General features: G+C 36.5%; 1 protein-coding gene across 1 annotated transcript; it reads right to left on the bottom strand.

Moving 5' to 3' along the window:
- LOC109205960 (plant UBX domain-containing protein 4-like) lies at positions 6,027-10,325 on the bottom strand. Its single transcript, XM_019368727.1, has 4 exons — positions 10,110-10,325; positions 7,597-7,885; positions 7,078-7,173; positions 6,027-6,687 (listed from the first exon to the last, which is right to left on the bottom strand). The coding sequence occupies exons 1-4, from the start codon at positions 10,265-10,267 to the stop codon at positions 6,316-6,318; spliced, it is 915 nt and encodes a 304-aa protein (XP_019224272.1). The 5' UTR covers positions 10,268-10,325; the 3' UTR covers positions 6,027-6,315.

Genomic DNA, 17,365 nt, shown 5'->3' with positions numbered 1-17,365 from the left:
CTTGGTATTCTTGTTTTGAACTTTTTCCTCTTAAATCATAAGATGATCGACTTATATGAAGTTCAAATAGTAGAACCCATTCAAAAGGAGATGATGAAGATCGAACTTATCTTCAAGATGAGAAAGCTGTCATGTCTACAAATATTGTTGGCTCGTGTAGGAACAAACCTAGACGACATTTTTGGACGAGTTTGATGGTAATGGACTTAAACTGATACTTTATTAGTGGGCAATCATAGAGGTTGGCTCCAGGAGGGTGACTTCTATATGGAGAAGCTACCATACTCAATGTAAATAGGATTCAACTTATATATAACACCAATGTAAATAATCATTACACTATCTTTTTATTTTGAGTTGTTATGGAGCTAATCTACACCTTATTTTTTGGATTATCAATTCCACCTTTTGTAAACAGCTATATGTAATTCTCTTTTATGTAATTTGATAATATAAAAATTTATTTACACCGTCTGGACATATATGAAGGAGCTAAGAGTCGAGTGAGGACAGTGGGAGGGAACTCCGAACACTTTCCAGTTATGATGGGGTTGCACCAGGAGGGGACTCATAACACTTTCCAGTTATGATGGGGTTCCACCAGGGGTCAGCCCATTTCTATTGGTCCTGGCGATCAATGTACTGACACGCCACATTCAAGGGGAGGTGCCGTGTTACATGTTATTTGCAGATGACATTGTGTTGATTGACGAGACGCATGGTGGTCTTAAAGAGAGGTTAGATGGTTGGAGGCAGACCCTGGAGTCTAAGGTTTCAAGTTGAGTAGGACCAAAACAGAATACTTGGAGTACAAGTTTAGTGGCGCGACTTAGTTTTCAAGTCATCCCTAGGAGAGAGAGTTTCAAGTATCTTGGGTCAGTTATTCAAGGGAATGAGGAGATCGACGAGGATGTCACACATCGTATTGGGGCGCGATGGATGAAATGGAGGCTCGCTTCCGGTGTCTTGTGTGATAAGAATATGCTACCAAGACTTAAAGGGTGTTATATAGAGTGGTGGTCAGATCGAATATGTTGTATGGGGCGGAGTGTTGGCCAGTCAAAAATTCCCATGTCCAGAAGATGAAGGTGACTGAGATAAGGATGTTGAGATGGATGTGCAAGCATACCAAGTTAGACAAAATCAGAAAATAAGTTATCCAGGATAAGGTGAGTATGACTTTTATGGAGGACAAGATGCAGGAGGCGAGGCTAAGATGGTTCGGCCATGTGAAAAGGAGAGGCACAGATGCACCAGTGAGGAAGTGTGAGAGGTTGGCCTTGGAGAGCCAACGGAGAGGTAGGGGCAGGGCGAAAAAGTATTGAGGAGAGGTGATTAGGCAAGATATGACGTCGCTCCAACTTACTGAGGACATGACCATGGATAGGAAAGTGTGGGAGTTGAGAATGAGGGTAAAGGCCGATTAGGTAGTTGAGCTTTGTCTGTATTTGTTACAACAACTTGGGTACACCACTTAGTGTATTTCGTGTATTTTCGTCTTTCTAGAGTTTTGTCATTACTTGTTTTTGCCTTCACTTTTGTTTTCTAATTCCACTACCTAGTGTTAGTTTTGTGTTTTCGCTTAGTTTTCTGATTGGTTTGCTTGTCATTGCCCCTTTTATCTTTACTATAAACAATGTCTCTATCTTTTTAAAGGTAGTGGCAAGGTCTGCATACACGCTACCCTACTCAGGCCTCACTTGTGAAAATAAACTGAGGTTTTTGTGGTAGTTATTGTTGTATTGCCGTCTGTATGCCAAGTAAACTTATATACTCCCTCCGTTCTATGTGAACCTATTTTCTTTTTGGCCCATTCAAAAAAAATGTCTCCTTTCTAAAATTGGAAATAATTTAGCTTAAACTTCCAATTCTACCCTTAATGATAAGTTTTTGTAACCACACAAATACTCTAAACCCCTTTTTGACTTGTTTAGGACCACAAATTTCAATTTTTTTATTTTTTCTTAAACTTTGTGTCCAAGTCAAGCATGTTTACATTAATTAGAACGGAGGGAGTAAATATAATGTTCTTGGCTTCTATTTGGACGAGTTTGGTAGTGACTGGACTTACACAGACAATAGTGGGCATCAAAGAGGTTGGCTGAAGGAGAGCGACTTCTAGCAATAAATTTGACCATTCTCGCAATAACTCGTTGTTTGTCCATGTTATTCACAGACGTACGATGTATAGATTGTAGACAATGGACATTTACCCTTACTTGAATTTTACAAAAATGACCATCATGTAAATGATTATAAAGCCAACGGATAAAAATCAAATGCTTCTATTTATTGCGGACCTAAAACAAAGATGCCAATTAATGGTGTTCGACTTAGTCAATATCTAATTGTTCATTCCAAACCACACACAATTAATATGAATAGCAATAGCACGGCTAGTCACTTTTCAACCCTGTAATAAAAAAATCCAATATTTTGAAATTTTACATGTGAACTATGGAACTTCATGACGTGGCTATTTTTCAATTATGGGGGCTGAAAAGTGGCTATTTGTGAATTTTATCCCAAGTTTCCCTCTGTCAGCCCATAGACAGATTTAGCTTTGTGAGGCCCCTTCAAATAGTCCATAGTTCCACATGGGTCCAACCTATTGATGCTTATGAAGTGGAATTTAAACCAGGCACTACTAGATTCCAACTCTGACGGGTCGTTTGGTAGGGTGTATAAGAATAATACGAAATAAGGTGTATTAGTAATACAGGGGTTAGTAATGCAAGCATTAGTTATGCAGATATTATTTCTTATCTACTGTTTGGTGTGGGTATTAAAAATTGTAATGCATTGCATAATTTTTAAGAAAAATAATTTTTTACAAAAATGCCCTCCATATTCTCTAGCTTTAAGGGACTTTACGGACAATTTTGTCTTTAACCATACTAATACATGCATTAATAGCCCCGATATTACTAATGTCATGATTTTCTATGCATTACTTATACATAGGATAATACCAAGTATGATGTATAACTAATACAAGCATTAATTATACACAAGTTGAAAAAATATATCAAACAATGTATTAGTAATGCACAGAGCTAATGCTTGCATTATTTTTTCTAATACCTCCTACCAAACTACCCCCAAGACTAGCCTAGGTTAATAAGCAGTATTTTGAAGGGAAGGCAATGCTGTTTGGGGCGAGACATTACTGTATTATGCTCAACAAAGCAGTGGCGGCTCAAGCACATGCGGGGCCTAATGTCAAAGTTTAATATGAGGCCTAAATTTTTAAAAGAAAGTTATAAGATATGTTTTTATATGAAGTGTATTCTTCTAACTTTTTGAGATACAGAGTTGTTAATAATTATTTTTTTATAATCGATTTTCTCTAATAATTTCTTTTCAATTGATAATATAACTAACTCATTTAATCTTTTTTGAGATATTGTTGATCTTAGATAAGATTTTATAGAGCAATAGAAGTATAGAACTATTGGAAGCTTAAGGTATTGTTGAACACTTGAACTAATGACATCTTGTAGAAAGAAGGTAAGTAATAATATCAAAGAGAAAAATAGAAAATATACAGCGGTTTCTGAAATATGAAGAGATTGGAAATAAGAAAGATTGACTTGGACAAATTAAGGAAGAGAGTAAAATTTTTACACGTTATCTAATGAATAAGTAAAAAGTGAAAAATTAAAACGTTAGGAAATCTATTCATCTGCTCATTTTAAGTAAGTTAAGTTATTACTTTATTTATATATCAAAAAAGTTTTCTTTCTTTTTATATTAAAAACTCTACTTTTATATTAAAAGTACTAAATATTATATTTTCAAATATTTATAAACCTATTATTTTTATAAATGGGCCTCTAAAATTTGGGGGCCTAAAGCACAAGCCTTACCTTCCATAATACTGGAGCAGACTCTATATCCATGGCTTCTTGAATATGATCAATTTTAGGAGAATTCCTAGTCTGCTAAACTTGATAAACCACCAATTTGAGGTTTTACAAATATAAAACTTAAACCCATTAGTTATCAATTGGTTATCCATTTTCAAAGTAGATAATATGATTCTTATTCATATTTGATATATTTTTTAAAATATTAATTATTCAATTTATTTTTTAATGGATAATATGGATTAATAAGTATTTGGTTTAACCATTTTGCGACTGCTAAAACGACCCATCGCTATCATGCGCTACAGAGTCACTATCCCCAATCTCCATTTCTTTTTAATCTCATCTTACTTACCATTAATTTAGTCACTTAAAATAGCAATTTTATTTCTATTTTACTAATAATGTTTACACATAAAGAGTACAATTTCCTAATATACTACTCCATTACTATTCAGTAATCTTCAATAGTAGTACTAACAATATATATATATATATCCGCATAAAGCTATTTCTTCATCTTTCAGCTCTTCATTTCCTCGGCGATTTTCTGCACAGACTCACGATTTCTCGGACGCTTTGTTCTCGCAGCAGCGCGGAAATTATACACTTTGTACAATCTCTGTAGTGATCGCCGATTGATTCGCCCCTCCGGTGAAGTTGTCCTTGCCGAAAATTTTCTCTCAGATCTGTGAGTATTTTTATCTTTCTTCTGCTGCGGTGCGATTTTCCTATTCATTTTTATACTTCGTTTAGTTTGTTTTCTAGTGTTAATGTTGAATTTGCTTTGCTCTGTTGTGATTTTTGAGTTTTTAGATCTTTGACTATTTAACTAAGATGTTTATGTTGCTGTTTTATTGCTCATTTTTTTCGTAGATTCGTTTTTTTTTGTCATGTTGAAGTACAGACTAATTAGTTCATTGACGGCTCGAATCCCTTTTTTAAAAAAAAATCAGAGATTAGTTTCGTTTTTTGTTAATCATTTTACTTTTTTATTTTTGAATTTATGCTAGGAGTGTTCCGCCGTTGATCTGTAGTGTCAATATAGTGTTGACTTTAGCGTCCACCTGGTTTGACTTCGATTTGACATAATATGAACGGCTTTGTAGCCATATGTTGAAGAATTGTATATTAANGATACAGAGTTGTTAATAATTATTTTTTTATAATCGATTTTCTCTAATAATTTCTTTTCAATTGATAATATAACTAACTCATTTAATCTTTTTTGAGATATTGTTGATCTTAGATAAGATTTTATAGAGCAATAGAAGTATAGAACTATTGGAAGCTTAAAAGTATTGTTGAACACTTGAACTAATCAAATCTTGGAGAAAGAAGGTGAGTAATGAAATCTTGGAGAAAGAAGGTGAATAAGAATATTAAAGAGAAAGAAAGAAAATATGTAGGGGTTTCTATGAAGAGATTGGGGAAAAAAAAATTGGTTTGAACAAATTACGAAGGGAGAGTAAAATTTTGACACTTTATCTAATGAAGGAGTAAAAGTACAAAATTCAAATGTTGGAAAAACTTTTCATCTACCCATTTTAAGTAATTCATTACTTTATTTATATATCTAAAGAGTTTATATTAATATTTATATTAAAAACTATACTTTTGTATTAAAAGTACTAAATATTTTTTTAAATATCTATAAACCTATTATTTTAAAAAATGCACCCACCCCACCCCCCCTAATTTGGGGACCTATGGCACAAGCCTTACTATGTATAACTGTAGAGCCGGCCTTGAACAAAGGGACGCCAGTGTTAGCTTTGAGGTACGACACCTCCCAAATTTCGCAATTTATTAAATAGATATAAAACAAAATGCAGATAAAATTATGAAATTGATGAAATACACACAATTGTACGACAAAATTCTAAGAAATTCAAAAAATACAAGACATAAATTATAATCAAATGCTTAAACTAAAGTTTAAGAAATTTCAATGGCTTCTATGATCTTGTCTGCATCATTGAAATTTTTGCTGCTCTCGTGTAAAATTTTTCATTCAGTTCAACTTTCATACCAAATACAACAGTTAACCAATGCATTTAGCAAACCACAAAATTCATCTTAAGATCTCATGAAGCCTACACACAGCGTGTCAATTTCCAACCACGCATCAAGTCAACATAAACCATATACTGGGAATTCTTCTTAAATGCTCCAATCGTATAAAAACCATTATACTTACTTTCCACACCACAATTGTTCTTACACGAGATGAACAAAATACCATATGACAGAGTAGTAGACCGAGAAGGTACAACATCCCATTAAAGAATGCACACACATTCTAAACAAAAAACCACTGCTATCTTCATTCAGATGAACATTAGATTCACAAAGATCAAAAATAATATCCAGCCGTAAACGTATAACATATGTCCTGCCAGCAGTACGGAATTAAGAAATAAAAAGAAAATGATTTTGCAGCTCATCAAAATTTTTGTATAACCACTGAATTCGCCAGTCCTGCTTGCTCAATTGTTTGTGTTGGGTCACTGAGGATTCTAGGAGGAAATCCAACCGTTTGCAGTTGATAGGACCTGGTGTCACTTGGCCTTGAAGCATCAACGAAGGCACGGATATCACCAACAGTCTGCTGGAAATTGAAGTGTGTAACCATGCGGGTTCCATCAGCTAATCTAATTTGAAGCGAGGTTGACGGCAATGAATCGTCCAGAACGCTTGTAGGTGCCGAGGCAGTGCTTATGGGAACCGAAGCAGATGGCTCGGAGGTTGCTGGAAGTGAGCTGCTTCCAAGTGTTCTTCCCACTCCCTGAAATGGTACTTGGCGTTTCTCTGGTTCCTGCAAGTGCGCCGGAAAAGAAATCATGGTTAAGGTTTGTGTCAACTGTTGAATGACACGTTTATTGACTTTTTTTAAAAAAAATTCTTTTGCGGTCAATATCAGAGAAGGGATTTTGCCGTTTTAGACGCCTGCTGCTCAAAAAGGACGAAATCTCACGGGTATCTAGGGTAAGGGGGAGAAATAAAGACTCTCCAAATAGATTAGTTGTCATGTTTTTTTCCTATCACATACAATAGAGTACACATCCACTAAAAACCTAACGTACTATGGCCAATGATATGAGTTACTTAGCTTGTTCCTCTTCCTTTTTATATCCCCTTTTCCATATTCGGTGTGTCAGAGGAGATAAAAACGAGAAAAACGGTGGACTGAACATGCAATACTCACAGGACAGTTCTCGTCCCTCCTTATGAGGTTGCAGTGCACCTGGGACCTAGTATCTGCAGGAGCCAACTCTCTTGGACATTCAGACTTTGTGATACTCTGCAAATGAAGCACCAGTACATTAAGAACCCAAAATTATCCAAAACTGAAAACATTTTAGCATAAAAAACACTGTGCAAAATATTCAGAAAAAACGAAGTGGCTAATTTGCATATGAAACAGATGAACAATATGAAATGCGAGCTTAAGAGCATGGTCTTAAAGGAAAATCTAGCTATGGCTAACTCCGGGCATTTACCCCAAATGGGGAGTTTAACAAAAGCCATCTGCAGATGTCATGCCCCTACTCTCCTGATAATAGAAGGGTAGAAATTGTATGATAAGAAAGGACAACTAATATTAGCAGCATGAGAATTTGTAAAGCTGAAATACACGCTGACTACTCACTATCTAATAGGATCGTGCGACCCACGATGTTTGTTCCTTTTCATGAATTTTTATTTTAGTTCTCACTACAGTTACCTCAAGAAAAGATGCATTTTCAGGATCATCCAGCCTTCTCAAAGGGCCATCATTTACAGTGAAACCATTTCTCCAGAAGATAATATTGTGTACAACGGACTCAGGCGGTTGAGGAGCTGATGTTGGAACTGTCTCCCCTGCAAGTGTTCTCCCAGTTCCAGTAAAGCTTGTTGAGCTTGAACTAGGGACGACATTTTCCAGAGGACCTTGCGTGGCACCCACTTGCCTAGCTCGGTCAAAGATGGAGTCCACATCATTATGCTTTGAAGGATCTTGAACAAGCATTCCACTACAAGCATAATCATAGCTAGAATCAGGGATACAGTTATGCATCAGAAACATGCTGGCCTCTCTATCTTCCCTTCACAGTTTTATATATCAAATCTTCAATGTGCACAAAATAGCAAAAAAGACAGAAGATGCTTCATGGATACAAGGGACAAACAAACATTACTTAGTTGTTAGAATCACGAGTTGCGACACATTTAGCAAGAACACATATGACGTGCTCAAAAGCTACCTTAGATCGAGATAAGAATAACATTCAAGCTGAATAGTAGAAATCAAGATACAGCCAAAAAATATAGGTATAATAACAAACAAATTGACATGCATTTTTTGAGATGAGAAAAAAAGAAAAAACTTGCTTATAGACTTCTCCAAAAAAGAAAAAAAGAAAAAAAAGACTGCTCATGGGAATAGTGTTATTAAAAGCGCACGCTTCTCGCTTAAAGCGCAGAAGCGAGGCGAGGGGGCTACGCTTTTCTGCCCTAAAGCGCGACACAGGTAAATAAGCGCACGCTTCACCTTAAAAAGTGAGAAGCGAGGCGATGAAAAAAGCGACAAAAGCTCGCTTAAGCGATTCCAGCGGTTGACTAGGATTTTTTTTAAAAAAAATTGCTTCTTCCAAACATCAGTTGTTACGCACACTTCTTCAAAACATCTGCTTCTCTGCTGCAAGCGACGACTGCCTTTGACTTCTGCTCTTCAGGTGAGTTTCTCTTCTTCTCTTTTTCTTCTTCTTTCTATTTTTTCAGTTCTTATTTCTCTGTTCTTGTTCTGCCCTGTTTTCTCTTCTCCTTTTTTTCTATTTTCTACTGTTCACTATGTGCTCTGTTTTCTCTGTTCACTGTTATGCCATTTTTTAACAGTTCTGCATTTTTTTTTTGGTTGTTGATTGTAGTAAATCAATCTTATTATTCTGGCATCAAGCCAAAAAAAAGATCCAGCTTGGGCGTATGGAGTCGCAATTGGCAGTAGCACAAAAATGCAATGTATCTTTTTAGAATCTATTATTTACTTCTTGATTTAAGAATTGAAACATTTGCTTAATATGTTGTTTTTACTGAGTTCTTGGTCATTTATCTATGCCTATTTAATTTTTATTTATTTATGGTTAAATTGCGCTTCACATGTAAAAAGCGCGCGCTTCGCTTCTCGCTTCGGTGAAGCGAGGCCTCCTCGCTTTTTCCCACTTCTCGCTCTACAAGACACTGCATAGGATGTCCAAATTATATACTTGTCATATACACAACCTAAAAATAAGGAAAAGATTGAAGATATATGTAAATAACAAGTTGAAATAAGTTTGTAGTCTGACCTCATCGAGTTACAAGATTGATATAAAAATTATAGCTCGAATGGCCGAAAAAGAAGAAAAAACAGAAAACGAAAGGAGCACCAAGGAAGGTAAGAATAAAAAAGGCTATAGAGAAAAAACCTTGTGATTCCTAGAATCAGAGTATTAGCAATATACGATTGCAGGTCTTAACATAAACCCCAAGCCCACTGCACTCAGCATCAACTTATCGCCTTCATCCCACAACCCCTTTTGTCACAATCATTTCTTCTCATTCCAAACAATAAAAATACCTTTTAGCCACTACAAAAACACCTAAATCTCAAGCTAGTTGAGGTTGGCCATATAAATCATCACTATCCAATCTGCTCCATTTTAACCCGAAGATTCTCCCCCCTCCCTACAACCATAACCTACCCCACTTCCACCACCGTACTTCCTAGGGAACACTCTGTTCTCTATAAACACATGATCAAGAAAATCATTCTCAAAATATAAGACAACAATGGACCACAAGCCCACCAGCTTAGCACTAGCACAAAACAGTCAGTGCTACCTACAACTAAAAATCAAACATTTTCTCCCTATAGTACCTGCTAACAAAAACAAATTTGCAAAGTGCACCAAAAAAAGGTAAAAGAAAATGCTTTTTGCTGAGTCTAACATAGCAAAAATTCAATTCACATAAAATATACTCTATCACTTTGAGCAAACTCTAACACATCATTCCTAATTATACTTGCAAACATGTAACAATAATGTTCAACTCAACACAAGTTATTGAAAAGTAAACAAACAGAATTTGGATTAAGACTCGTGAAAGTTACAAATAGTAGTCCGACAATGGCAATAAAAGTGTAAAATTCATAACTGATTGATCAATTAAGGAAGGAAAAATAATTATAACGGAAACTAGGGTTTGAGGAATTGATGCCTTTTTTCACCACCGGTGTAGTATTCTTGGGGGCCATCGGAATCGCTATCAGAATCATCGCGACCAGAAGGACGATTCAGATCGGAAAGTGTACGAATGCCGCCGGCACGGCTTCCCGACGTTTGCCTGGAGGGCTTCTTGCTATCGCGTGAAGACATTGATTCTACTCTGGCGAAATTGGGGAATTTGATTCGATTCAATGATTATGCTAATCAGCTATTCTTCGCGCGGCGGGGGGGGGGGGGGGGGGGGGGGAAGGGGGGCTTCTTTTTTTGTTTTGTCATTTTCTGGGGTGCCAATTTCAATCACTGTTGGGACTTGGGACATGCATTTTCCAAAATAATTTTTGAACTGGTGTACGAGTAGCGTAGACCCGTGGATGTTGTGAACTATTAAAAAATGGGATAAGGTCCAAATATGTCCTTGTACTATATGAAATTTAGTACATTTGTCATTCGTTTATACTTTAGCATATATATGCCCTTACCGTCATATAGTTGGTCCATATATGCCCTTATACTATACGAATTGAGAATATTTGCCCTTCGTTAAGACTTTAGCCTATATATGCCCTCGATGTCATATAGTTGGTCCATATATGCCATTTTTCGAGAAAAGAGAAAAGAGAAAGGTAAAGAAAAAAAAGTACTAATAAAAAGGAAATAGTGTTTGTAATGCACTTTAGTACAATTAACGAAAGAGCTAAATAGTTTGGGTGGATTCTGTTTCGAAAAAGGGCATATATGGACCAATTATCTGACATCAAGGGCATATATAGACTAAAGTATTAACAAAGAGCAAATGTGCTCAATTTCGTGTAGTATAAGGGCATATATGGACCAACTATGTGACGGTAAGGGCATATATGTGCTAAAGTATTAACGAAGGGTAAACATGCTCAATTTCGTATACTACAGGGGCATATTTGGAGCTTTTCCGTTAAAAAATTAAGGAATTTTTACCTCCTATAGCAAAGCTTAACACCTTATTTATTTTAAATAAATACCATTTAAAAAAATTATATTCTATAGATACCTTTTAATGTTTATAGCAAAATATCTAATTTTGGTTACCTCCTACCCCTAAGCCACTAAATACGCTATTCACTTACGCTATTTTCTTTCTCTCTCTACTTTGATACATGCCATTCTCTTTCCCTGTTCCCTGAAAACACGATGCGCAATCTCAAAATTTCTCTCACCCACATCACCTACCATTAGTCACAAACGGTGATTTTGCCTGGTATACCACGAAGACTTCTCTGACTTTCTCTTTGTCTTGATTATGGCAACAACATCATTCACATCCTTAGGCACAACATCACCTCTGTACATCAAACAACAGGCCATCTACTTCCCATGACGTGGGTCGCACTTGACCATCATAGACGACGGTTCAAAAGCAGTGTTAGTAATTTCTGCAACCGAAATTGAATCCAAAGGAGATGAAGCCTCCGATCGGCGTGCACAACACAGCAAACCCACGAACCTTTCTCAATTTCCGTCATCTTCAATACAAGATTCAAGTTTTAACAGAGTCCCTATTCTGCCACCAGAAGTCATTACTGTCTTGCCATGATTTTTGCTCGGCTATTGTACAGGATGCGTGGGAACAGTGAGATTCAGGGTTTTTGCTCGACGGTGGATTCGCCGGAAATTAGGGTTTGTTCTTGAACAAAGACGACGGAGTTTGGGGCTGAGCAACTTAATTTTCTGTTAATATATTTCAATGTATTTTCAACGTATCACGCTGTATTTTCATGTATTTTATTGTATTCATTGTCTTTTTTTCATTGTAATTCAATGTATCTCGCTGTATTCCATGTATTTCATTCTATTCACTGTCTTTTTTTCCATTGTATTTCAATGTATCCCGTTGTATTCTATGTATTTTCATTGTATTCACTGTCTCTCTATATGCCATGAATGTATTCATATATTTTTTTAATTAATATAATTTATGTATTCAGATGTATTATATAATTTCTATGAAGATTGCTATATTTTTGGGGTATTTTTCGGTTGAGAATCTTTTTTATAATTGGAAATACAAATTTTGTGTGTTATAATTGAGTTTGTTGAGTTATATTAGGAGTCTATTATGTTAATTGATTTACTTTCCGTTTAAAAACAGTGTAATCCCCTGTTTCACGCTGAATACAGTCGAATACAATAATCTGTCCAGTTGTAATCCCATGTTTCACGCCATGAATACAGTCGAATACACTCGAATACAACAACTGATTAGTTGGACTTCCCTGATTCACGCCTATTTTTGCTACTGTATTCATGAATACAGTAGCTTAAATACATCTAATACATCTCATAACAACAGAAAACGTATTTACAATCCGTAATATAGCAAATGGTATCTATAGATAGCTAATTACCACTAAAAGATAGTGCTTTATGAAAATTTCTCAAAAATTAAACCTAAGTAATATAAGATGGAGTAGTAATTATTAATCTGTAATTTATCCCTATGTTAAACATAATTGAACAGCATATGATTTTACTAATTAAGTTAGAAAATTAATGAAGACAAATATATATGTATTGGGGAAAATCGAGTTAACATTGGGAATTAATTAAGTGCTGACATGTCAAGACACGCGGATCAATAAAAGAGTGACATCTAGCAAAGATCATTTAAAGACGCGAGCCTTAATAGGTGTGAGCACGTGATTTTTGCCCTATATATGAATAATTCCCAAAATTTCAAACAAAACAATTTTTCTAGTATTTTATAAATTTTTGTGAATTTTGTGGCATTCTTTGGTAATTGTTGTATTTTTATTTGTGCATTTTAATCCATATGAAAATACCAAAAAATATGCATTGGCATTTAGGGATTTAATTTTACAATTTTAGTATTAATTAGTTTTAGAATAAAATATAAAGAAAATTGCAAGAAAATAGTTTATTGCATTACTAATTATTGCATTTGTTTTTAAATAGAGTTACAAGTAATTTTAGGAGTTAAATAGTGTAATTAGGTGTTCACTTTGTTTTAGCATTTTATAAAATCAGAAAAATAAATAAATACAAAAAAATATATACAAAAAATAGATAAAGGAAAAAAGGAAAAAAATTACAAAAGGGTGGTCTTAATAAGAGACCAAAATTGGGCTCATTTCAATTTAACCAAACCTCAGCCCAAATAAACATCAAACGGACCCAGCCCAACCCATTTCCCTGACCCAGTCCGGTTCAACGACTCCCCGAAACGATGCCGTTTTGGCGTTGATCAATCCTGGCCCTTCATCCCCTTTAATCTAACGGCCCTGGTGCCATCTCATTATTAGTTAAAATGGTCTGAAAATAATCCTAACCCTAGAGACATCTGCTTCTTCCTCGTACTCACCCTTGTAACGCCACCAACGCCGCCGCCGGAGAAACTGTCACTTTCTCCGATGGCTCCCAGATTCACATCCCTATACCGCCTTGATGTCCTCGTCACGAATATGCCATTATCCTCTTTCGAATCCCANTTTTTATTTGTGACATTTTTAATCCGTATGAAAATTACCAAAAATATGCATTGGCATTTAGGGATTTAATTTCACAATTTTAGTGTTAATTAGTTTTAGAATAAAATGTAAAGAAAATTGCAAGAAAATAGTTCTTTGCATTGCTAATTATTGCATTTGTCTTTAAATAGAATTATAAATAATTTTAGGAGTTAAATAGTGTAATTAGGTCTTTGCTTTGTTTTAGCATTTTATAAAATCAGAAAAAATAAATAAATACAAAAATACAAAAAAAAGGGGAAAAAGAAAAATTAAAAAATGGCCTTAATTGGAGACCAGATTTGGGCCAAAATCAGTCAGCCCAAATGAAATCCCCAATCCAGGCCGGTCCATACCCGTCCCCTGTAACCCGGTCCAGCAACCCCATTCAAAACGACACCGTTCTGCCCAGGTGAATCTCATCCGTTGATCCTTCAAGATCCAACGGATGAGAACTAAGTCTCAAATCCCATAAAACTGTCCGAAATTAACCCAAAACCTAAAAACATTCTTTCATCTTCCTCGTACCTCCCCAGTAACGCCGGCGTTACTACCACCCTCCTCCGCCCTAGCCCCACCGTCCCTCCGCCGTCCGCCGCCGGCCGGAAATCGTCGCCGCCGGCGGCGATACTCCGATGACCTCCAAAATTACACCATCGGTCTTCCTTGCTCCCCTCTTTCCATCCCTGCCCTTAGTTTCCCTCGAATCTCGCCGGAGCTCGTCGAATATCCCGACAAAATTTTCTGGCCAAGTCCCCGGTTATGCCAAACGGACCTAAAGCTACACCATTGAATCCCCGTCCCCTCCTCTTCCCAAATCCCCAAATCCCATCCCTCAAATCCCAACCCAGCCTCTCAAATTTCAGATCACAAATCCGGTGAAAACCCTAACTCACCCAAACTGGCCTAAATTCGTACCATATGTCCCTCATCCATCCCTCGTCATTAAGCCACACCTAGAAACCTTCGAATTGGCCCGGAACATTACAGATTTTAAATCTCAATTCCGGCAGAACCCTAGCTCAGAAAATCTTGGGGATTTTAGACCGTAATTTCCCTAATCATGTGTGTTCTTTTGAAAACACACGATTAGGGATGTTACGTGTCAAGAATCCCGGTGGATTCAAACAACAAATGGCCAGTCGGAGTTCGTCCCATAGTCAGTCAAATGATCAGTAAGTTGATCCTGTCTTTGACTATGTGTATATTTTCATCTTGTTCTTGTTTAGATTTAGTTTAATTTGGTTGGTTCAATTTAATCTTGTTCAGTTAAACTTTAGGTTTTAGTTTTAATTTCTTTTCGTTCTGAATCTGCCCTGTTAAGTGCTTAGTTTATGATTCATTAGTCATCTTGATCAATTTTGTTAGGATTTGTTGGTTGTAATTTTGTTCTTGTTTGAGTTAATCTGGTCAGCTAATCCCGTTTAGTCAGTTGTCATTAGTAATGCCTTAAGTCAGTGTTTAGAATTGTAAGGTTTTTAGTTTAGGATGGTCTGGTTTAGCTCAGTAATTTTAGGAGGTTCAAAGGGTACTTTAGGCATGGGAAAAGGGTACTTTCATCAGATTTGGTAATTTTTGAAGGGGGGTAAGGATAGAATAGGGATTGTAATGGGCATAGAACCTTCTAGGATGGGCTATAGTGTAGTTTCTAATAAACTTAAGGTAGTTACTTGTGACACAAGTCAGAAAATAAGAAGAAAAGTCATAAAATCAGGGACCTAAGGGGTAAATTAAAATCTGAAAGGTTGCCCTATTAGCTTGCCTATAAAGGCACTCTTTCTTGCCTTAGAAGGGGAGAAGCCAAAATTTGAGACCTAAAGAGAGAAAAGAGAGCTTACTAAAAATCAGAGAAAACAAAAACAAAAAAAGGATTGCTAGGTTACTGTTCCATTGGAATTTTGCTTGAGCTTGGAGGTTTTGATCTTTTGAAATTGTGCTGCTTCATTTGGAGTCGAAATGGTTTGAAGTAGGGCTCAAATCAAGTCTGGTTTGGGGTCTGTCGACTCATTGAGTTTCAAACTAAAATCTGGGTTGTTGCATCTCATCTGCCGGTTTCAAAAATAACCTGCTGGGTCTGAGTAGTCGAGTTGGTTTTGGATTGCATTGGTGCTTGAAATTGTTGCTGTGTTTTTTGTTTCATTACTGGAATTTCAAGCCTATTCGTGAACTTGCTGTGTTGACTGAGCTGTTACTGGGTTTTAACTTATTCTTGGGCTGCTGTTGAGAGCTTTCACTGTTGTTGATCTTTTCCTTTTCTTATTACCAGGTACACATTTGAATCTGCCTTGCTATAACCTTAGCTTGAAATGGAATACAAATATTCATTTGTTTGGGCCTGAAAAATGCTTCCTGGCTGTGGTGCATTGTAGTTATATAGGCGTTAGATTTAATCGCACAGCATAATCGATTTGTATGTATGTAAACCCTGGGCTGTATAATTGGACTGTGTAACTGGATTGTACATCTGGATTGTGCAATGGACTTTGATTCTGATTATGTAATTAATTGCTGGGAAGATTGCATCCAATGATTAATCCTATATAGTATAGATCGCATCCAATGTTCAATTTCTGTATCTAAAACTGGGCATTATTAGGTTGACATCAATAGGACAACTTGAATAAATTTCTGAACTGTTGCGATTCTTAGTTCATAACAATAAGACTGCATATTGGAGCTGAATTGGAATTGGGCCTAGCTTAACCGTTTGGATTCGATATCAGTCTCGGGGCCTCAATGAACAGCCCAGGCTTGGTTAGATGCTTGTGTACGTTTGGGCCTGGGCCTAGATCTGCTTGGTCAGTTTATGGGGTGCACATAGTCTTAACCTTTTCTTTTGTTGGGCTCGTCCTGGAGCCCAGAGGCTGCAACACAGTATAAAGTACGATTAGGCCCAGTAACAAATAGTTAAAGACGATCAAATATAGAAAGTCATAGATTACCTTAAGATTTACCCTTTAAAATGAACAATAGACGAGATGAGCCTCGCCAAATAAACACACAAATTGCGGGGCCCTCATTAATTGCTTATATCAAAATATTTAGACCTAGGGATGTGCCATTTAGCAAATTTCATGGCTCCCCACACAGTTAATAAACGCGTAGTTGCTTTAGGCACGTATTTTAATAAATTTACCCTCCTAAATACGGGTGCACATTTATGTGACCCAAATCCAAATCTCAACGAAGTCGAAATGTGTTAACAATCACGGGTGCACTGGTGCGACGTGGTTCGAGACGCATTTTTACGACGTTGCAATTCTTATTAAACATAAAAATAAAAGCGGTTTACTAATAAAAGCATAAATTAGAACATGTTTTGAAATCAGATAAATCAAATACAACAGTTGAGCGACCGTGCTAGAACCACGGAACTCGGGAATGCCTAACACCTTCTCCCGGGTTAACAGAATTCCTTACCTGGATTTCTGGTTCGCGGACTGATAACAGAGTCATAATCTCCTCGGGTCGGGATTTAACCGGTGACTTGGGACACCATTAATTTCCTAAGTGGCGACTCTGAAAATTTAATAATAAATCCCGTTCCGATTGTCACTTCAAGTTGGAAATAACTCCCTTTATTATACCCTCTTCTGCGGGCGGTAAGAAAAAGGAGGTGTGACAGCTCTGGCGACTCTGCTGGGGACTCGAACCCAGAATCTCTGGTTCAGGGTTCAGAATTCGAGCTTAGATATATTGTTGTATTTGGCTTTATCTGATTTTCTTCATGTTTCATGCTAAATGTGCA

The sequence above is a fragment of the Nicotiana attenuata genome, chromosome 2 (assembly GCF_001879085.1).
Source record: "Nicotiana attenuata strain UT chromosome 2, NIATTr2, whole genome shotgun sequence".
Taxonomy (NCBI): Eukaryota; Viridiplantae; Streptophyta; class Magnoliopsida; order Solanales; family Solanaceae; genus Nicotiana; species Nicotiana attenuata.
Note: the sequence above shows the minus strand (reverse complement) of the source record. Positions and strands in the feature narration are given on the sequence as shown.